The following is a 7,448-nucleotide window of genomic DNA, read 5'->3' on the forward strand; positions in this document are numbered from 1 at the left end:
GTGTAGTGATGCAATCTCAGCTCACTGAAACCTCTGCCTCCTGGGCTCAAGTGATTCTCGAGCCTCAGTCTCCCAAGTAGCTGGGATTATAGGCACACACCACCACACCTGTCTGATTTTTGTATTTTTGGTAGAGATGGGGTCTCATCATGTTGGCCAGGCTGGTTTCGAACTCCTGACCTCAGGTGATTCGCCTGCTCTGGCCTCCCAAAATGCCAGGATTATAGGCATGCACCACCGCACCCAGCCTGTGCCCTCCCTTTAAAAATGACTGGCATTGCCCCTTTCTCCTCTCTACCCTGGAGACTTCAAGTTGTTCTTTCAGTTGCTCAATATTCTTCTTTGTTTGTTTGTTTTTAGAGACAGGGCCTTGCTCTGTCACCCAGGCTGGAGTGCAGTGGTTCAATCACAGCTCACTGCAGCCTCCAAGTCCTGGGCTCAACTGATCCTCTCACCTCAGCCTCCTGAGTAGCTGGGGCTATGGATGTGCGCCACCAAACCCAGCTAATTTCATATTTATTTTTGTAGAGATGGAATCTCACTGTGTTGCCCAGGCTGGCCTGGAACTCCTGGGCTCAAGCGATTCTCCCTGCCTCGGCCTCCCACAGTGCCTGGCCAGGGCTCGGTGTTCAGGCATCCTCTGGGAGGGGTTTCCCAGCTGACAGGCTGGTTTGCCAACCAGGACCCGGCCTGCCAACCTTGCTGCCTGCTGGGTTAGGGCTGAGCTGGAAGCAAGTCTTTGTCTTTAGGGCGTTTGGGGTGGGTCTCTTGCAGGTGTCAGAAGCACCAGGTGGTGAATCCTCCGTCTTGTGATTCATCTCTGCAGAGCAGCATGTCGGGGCCAGGATTCTGTGGACGGCTGGTCGACACCCATGGCCCGTTTGAGTATGAAGGAGGGCAGGCAGGGTCGCGCAGGGGCGGTGCTTGGCACCTGGGCTCCTCCAAGGGTCTGGCCCCCTCCACCCCATTCCCCCTGACTTGGTCTCTCCCCGTAGGACATGCCTGCTGCATGTGAAGGCCACTTCCTTCTTCGACAGCTGCATGCTTGATATGTGCAGGTTCCAGGGACTGCAGCACTTGCTGTGCACACACATGTCCACCATGACCACCACCTGCCAGCACGCAGGCCATGCTGTGAAGCCCTGGAGGGAACCCCAGTTCTGCCGTGAGTTGTGCCAAATGCAGGGGAGAGGCCAGGCGCAGTGGCTCACACCTGTACCCCAGCACTTTGGGAGGCCGAGGCAGTGGATCACGAGGTCAGGAGTTCGAGACCAGCCTGGCCAGCACGCTGAAACCCCGTCTTTACTAAACATACCAAAATTAGCCAGGCATGGTGGCATATGCCTGTAGTCCCAGCAACTCTGGAGGCTGAGGCAGGAGAATCGCTTGAACTTGGGAGGTGGAGGTTGCAGTGACCCGAAATTGCACCACTGCACTCCAGCCTGGTGACAGAGTGAGATTCCATCCAAAAAATAATAAAAATAGGCTGGGTGTGGTGGCTCACGCCTGTAATCCCAGCACTTTGGGAGGCCAAGGTGGGTGGATCACGAGGTCAGGAGTTCAACACCAGCCTGGCCAAGATGGTGAAACCCTGTCTCTACTAAAAATACAAAAATTAGCCGGGCATGGTGGCACGCACCTGTAATCCCTGCTACTCAGGAGGCTGAGGCAGAGAATTGCTTGACCCTGGGAGGCAGAGGTTGCAGTGAGCCGAGATTGCGCCATTGCACTCCAGCCTGGGCGACAGAGCGAGACTCTGTCTCAAAAAAATAAATAAAAAAAAAAAATAAAGAAATTAAATAAATAAATAAAAATACAAAAATCAGCTGGATGTGGGAGTGGGCGCCTGTAATCCCAGCTACTTGGGAGGCTGAGGCAGGAGAATCGCTTGAACCCAGGAGGTGGAGGTTGCAATAAGCAGATACTGCACCACTGCACTCCAGCCTGGGCAACAAGAGTGAAACTCTGTCTTTAAAAAAGAAAAAAAAAAGTGTTTCTGTGCAGCCAAGTCATCACATGCAGGCACACGGTACAGGCCCTAGGCAGGGGAGGCAATGAGGCTGCCTCCCAGCTCCTGGTGTGGCCCAGCTCTTTGGGGAAGCTGCTTCAGGGCAGGTCTATCCCCTGACTCAGACCTCACAGGTGGCCCCGGTCCCCTGCGGGCCAACAGCTCACCTGGGGCATGTTTTCACAGCAGCGTTACCAGTGGTGAGTCCATCTGTTCCCACCATAGGTCTATCTAAGGCTCTCAGGGCAGGCGCCTTAGTGCTGGCCCTGCAGCCCCAGGGAGCCAGCCAGGCTTCTTGGGGAAGCGTCTCACAGTCACTTTCTCTTCTCGAGACTGGCCAGAAGCCTGGAGCTGGGACCCTTCCGAACGTGTCTTTCCTGTTTCCCACCTGGCCTCGTGGCTTGTTTGTCTCCTTCTCACCCAAGCTTTTCCCTCCACCAGCAATGGCTTGCCCGCCCAATAGCAAGTACTCCCTGTGTGCCAAGCCATGCCCTGACACCTGCCATTCAGGATTCACCGGCATGTTCTGCTCAGACCGGTGCATGGAGGCCTGTGAATGCAATCCAGGCTTCGTCCTCAGTGGCCTCGAGTGCGTACCTCGCTCCCAATGTGGGTGCCTCCACCCTGCAGGCAGCTACTTCAAGGTGAGCGGCTGCGTGGACCTCTCAGCCCTGAAGCCAGAAAGGGCCTGCTCCCTGCTCTCACAACCCCTGCAAGCTCTTTCTTTTCTTTTTGTTTCTTGTTTTGTTTTGTTTTTGAGACAGAGTTTCTCTCTGTCCCCAGGCTGGAGTGCAGTGACACCATCTCGGCTCACGGCAACCTCCGCCTCCTGGGTTCAAGTAATTCTCCTGCCTCAGCCTCCCGAGTAGCTGGGACTACAGGCGTGTGCCACCACGCCCAGCTAATTTTTGAATTTTTACTAGAGACAGGGTAGGGGGCGGTTTCACCATGTTGGCCAGGATGGTCTTGATCTCTTGACCTCGTTATCTGCCCACCTCGGCCTCCCAAAGTGCTGGGATTACAGGCGTGAGCCACCACACCTGGACCTTGGCTTTGTTTGTTTGTTTGTTTGTTTGTTTGTTTTTTGAGACGGAGTCTCACTCTGTTGCCCAGACTGGAGTTCAGTGGCATGGTCTCAGCTCACTGCAACCTCTGCCTCCTGGGTTTGAGTGATTCTCCTGCCTCAGCCTCCTGAGTAGCTGGGATTACAGGCATGCACTACTATGCCAGGCTGAGTTTTGTGTTTTTAGTAGTGATGGGATTTTGCCATGTTGGCCAGGCTGGTCTCAAACTCCTGACCTCAAGTGATCTGCCCACCTTGGCCTCCCAAAGTGCCAGGATTACAGGTGTGAGCTGCCACACCTGGCCTCGGATAGATCAATTTTGGTTGAAATGATGAACAGACCCAGAAATAATGAAGTGACTGAAGCAGTGAATGGATGCCGAGCTTTTGCAGCGAATCTCGGAGCTTCAGGAAGAGAGGATGTCTCCCCACAATTAAGCCAGTGATCTGAACAGCTCTGGTGGGCTCTGGTGTCAGATCTGGGAAAAAACAAAACAAAACAAACCACTGTCTCTTCCTTCCCTGCTGTCTTTCCCCAGGTAGGGGAGCGGTGGTACAAGCTGGGCTGCAAAGAGCTGTGCGTCTGTGAAAGCAACAACAGAATTCGCTGCCAGCCCTGGAGGTGTAGGGCCCAGGAGTTCTGTGGCCTGCAGGATGGTATCTATGGCTGCCATGCCCAAGGTGAGCTGTCAGGGTGGAAGGTGAGCCAGGGGCTGCCCAGGCAACACCAGGCAAAGTGATGGGCCCTGCCCAAAGCAGCTTCCCCAGACAGCTGAGTCTCCACCAAGGCCTAGGAGGGGCAGCATTGTCAAGGACCCAGAGGGTGAGGTTGGGGACGTCAGTGTTTCTCTTCGGCAGCTCCAAACCAAGCCAACCACACTTCCTAGGGAGACACCACACCTGCAGGTGGGCCGTGGGGACCATGCCAATGTGGACTCGCCAGTATGGCAGCTCTGGGTCAGAGCTTCCGGGGAGTGGAGCAGTGAGACTGTGAACTCCATCTTCTCCTCCACAGGTGCCGCCACCTGCACGGCCTCGGGCGACCCCCACTACCTGACCTTCGATGGCGCCCTGCACCACTTCATGGGCACCTGCACCTATGTCCTGACCCGGCCTTGCTGGTCCAGGTCCCAAGACAGCTATTTTGTTGTGAGCGCCACCAACGAGAACCGCGGGGGGAACCTGGAGGTCTCCTACATCAAAGCTGTCCACGTGACGGTCTTTGACCTCAGCATCTCACTGCTCAGAGGCTGTAAGGTCATGGTGGGTGTCTTCCTCCTGCCTCCTGGACCCTGAACACCCAGGCTGCTTGCTTCTCTCCTGTGCCCCTCCTTGCCCACATGCCCACCTCTCTGGCTCCTTAGAGCACCTGGGAGGCACCTGCAGCTGACCCAGACCCTCTTCCTTGGACTCCCTCCTCCCTCTGTGAAATGCCCACCGGCACTAGCCCCTCCTGCTCCTAGTTTTTTGCTCCCCATTCACCGCTTTTTTTTTTTTGAGACAGGGTCTTGCTCTATCACCTAGGCTGGAGTGCAATCATGCAATCATAGCTCATTGCAGCCTTGACCCCCTGGGCTCAAGTGATCCTCCCGCCTCAGCCTCCCAAGTAGCTGGAACTACAGGCACTCACCACCTGCACGGCTATTTTTTTTTTTTACTTTTTGTAGAGACGGGGTTTCTCCATGTTGCCCAGGCTGATCTCGAGATCCTAGGCTCAAGCAATCCTCCCACCTTGGCCTCTCAAAGTGCTGGGTTTGCAGGCATGAGCCCCCGTCCTTGACTTTAACCCAAGTTCCTTCCTGACTCTCCTTTCTATGTCCTCCCTGCCTCTGAAGCTGAATGGCCATCGGGTGGCCCTACCTGTGTGGCCTGCACAAGGCCGGGTGACCATAAGGCTCAGCAGCAACTTTGTCCTCCTCTACACAAACTTTGGGCTCCAAGTTCGCTACGATGGGAGCCACTTGGTGGAAGTGACAGTCCCCTCCTCCTATGGCGGCCAGCTCTGCGGGCTGTGCGGTGAGTTTCCTGGGCACCTGCAGGGAAAGCTGGGGCAATGAGGAGGCGTGTGACCTGGTGCCCCCACATCTCTGTGAGGTGTTCTAAGTACTTGTCAACTGACTAATTGGTTGAGGACATTAGGCATGAAGGTAGGAGTTAAGGGAAGATGGAGATAAAGAGACAGAAAGGGGCCGCGCACTGTGGTTCATGCCTGTAAATGCAGCACTTTGAGAGCCCGAGGAGGGTGGATCACTTGAGGTCAAGAGTTCAAGACCAGCCTGGCCAACATGGTGAAACCCTGTCTCTATTAAAAATACAAAAATTAGCCGGGTATGGTGGTGCACGCCTGTAATCCCAGCTACTCAGGAGGCTGACGCAGGAGAATCGCTTGAACCTGGGAGGCGGAGGTTGCAATGAGCCGAGATCATGCCACTGCACTTCAGCCTGGGCGACAGAGCAAGACTCCATCTCAAAAAAGAAGAAAAAGCAAAAGAGACAGAAAGGGTTAACTTTGCTATGCAGAGTGAAGAGTGAGGGTGCCTCTTCTGGCCAGGAGGATGGTGGCCCTGGGGCCTGGCCTGTTGGGGGGCCCTTTGTTGCCTGTTTTAACGACTCCCTCCTCCAGGGAACTACAACAACAACAGCTTGGATGACAACCAGCGCCCTGACAGAAAGCCTGCGGGTGATTCCGTGCAGCTGGGGGCAGCCTGGAAGTTACCTGAATCCTCTGAACCTGGGTGAGCTGGGGGCCGGGGGAGCCAGGCAGGAGGGGCTGGGCCAGGGAAAGGCCTCGGGGGGCAGCTTGGAAGTGTCCTTTGTGTGTCCCCACTCCCTCTGTGCTGTACCTCCCTACTGGCCGGAAACTGGCAATCTCTCCTGTTTAGACTCTCCAAGATTGGAGTTGGTAAGAAGCTGTTACGACCTCCCCGCCCCCACGCCCACACCTGCTGACTTCTATGTTTAGTGATCTCTTTGGAGGGTCCACTTCAGTTCACCCTGAGGTCTAGCCTTTTTCCTTCCTGCTGCATCTCCTGGCCTTCCCACTTGAGGGCACCGTTTTGTCCTCTTCTCCTGTATCCCTCTCTCTTTCCCTGTCCACTTTTTGTTTTGTTTTGTTTTTGAGACAGAGTCACGCTCTGTCACCCAGGCTGGAGTGCAGTGGCACAATCTTGGCTCACTGCAACCTCCACCTCCCAGGTTCAAGTGATTCTCCTGCCTCAGCCTCCCAAGTAGCTGGGATTACAGGTGCTCTCCACTACACCCGGTTAATTTTTGTATTTTGAGACAGGAGTTCTCCATGTTGGCCAGGCTAGTCTCAAACTCCTGACCTCAGGTGATCTGCCTGCCTTGGCCTCCCAAAGTGCTGGGATTGCAGGTGTGAGCCACTACGCCCAGACCCTTGTCCACTTTTGCTTCGGTTTGGGAGATGGTTCCTCAGGCCCTCAGGTCTTCCCTTCCCTTTTTCCTTTCCTTTTTTTCTTTTCTTCTCTTGAGACAGGGTCTTGCACTGTTGCCCAGGCTGGAGTGCAGTGGTGCAATCATAGCTCACTGAAGCCTCCAACTGCTGGGCTCAAGCCATCCTCCCACCACAGCCTCCTGAGTAGCTGGGACTATAGGCACATGCCACCACGCCTGGCTAATTTTTAAAAGTTTTGTGTAGATGGGATCTCACTATGTTGCCCAGCCTGGTCTTGAACTTCTAGTCTCAAGCAATCCTCCTACCTTGGCCTCCCAAAGTGTTGGGATTATAGGCATGAGCCACTGTGCCCAGCCTGTAGCCCTCAGTTTCTGTTCTCTCCTCATTCAGCTGTTTCCTTGTGGGTGGCAAGCCCTCCAGCTGCCAGGAGAATAGCATGGCAGATGCCTGGAACAAGAACTGTGCGATCTTAATAAACCCTCAGGGTAAGACATGCCCCTGCTGGTCCTTTTTCCTCCCTGAAGGACAGGAGACTGGGGAGGGAGTCTAGTCAGGGAGGGAGAAACAAGACCAGAAACAGATGGAAAGGCACGAGGAAGGCAAATGGGAACACAGGGCCAGCCAGTGGTCACCTTCTTGGGACCTATGACTGATGGGTCTGTATTTGTGTCTCAGGCAGTAGATAAATCCGGGATTTCTTTCTTTTCTTTTTTTTTTTTTTCTATCAAAAATGTTTTAATAGGCCGGGTGCAATGGCTCATGCCTGTAATCCCAGTACTTTGGGAGGTTGAGGAGGGCAGATCATGAGGTCAGGAGGTGGAGACCAGCCTGGCTAACATGGTGAAACCCCACCTCTACTAAAACTACAAATATGGGCCGGGCGCGGTGGCTCAAGCCTGTAATCCCAGCACTTTGGGAGGCCGAGACGGGTGGATCACGAGGTCAGGAGATCGAGACCATCC

The 7,448-nt window shown here is 54.6% G+C and overlaps 1 protein-coding gene across 1 annotated transcript in view; it reads left to right on the forward strand.

Annotated features, from left to right (window-relative positions):
- The window catches only part of ZAN (zonadhesin), a 71,883-nt gene that overhangs the window by 32,280 nt on the left and 32,155 nt on the right, over positions 1 to 7,448 (forward strand). Inside the window, 8 exon segments of the mRNA XM_011943959.1 lie at positions 775 to 885; positions 996 to 1,165; positions 2,450 to 2,652; positions 3,611 to 3,752; positions 4,087 to 4,334; positions 4,907 to 5,087; positions 5,695 to 5,806; positions 6,877 to 6,971. Of these exon segments, the coding sequence (XP_011799349.1) occupies positions 775 to 885; positions 996 to 1,165; positions 2,450 to 2,652; positions 3,611 to 3,752; positions 4,087 to 4,334; positions 4,907 to 5,087; positions 5,695 to 5,806; positions 6,877 to 6,971 (1,262 nt within the window).

The sequence above is a fragment of the Colobus angolensis genome, unplaced genomic scaffold, assembly GCF_000951035.1.
Source record: "Colobus angolensis palliatus isolate OR3802 unplaced genomic scaffold, Cang.pa_1.0 Scaffold222, whole genome shotgun sequence".
NCBI classification, from domain to species: Eukaryota; Metazoa; Chordata; class Mammalia; order Primates; family Cercopithecidae; genus Colobus; species Colobus angolensis.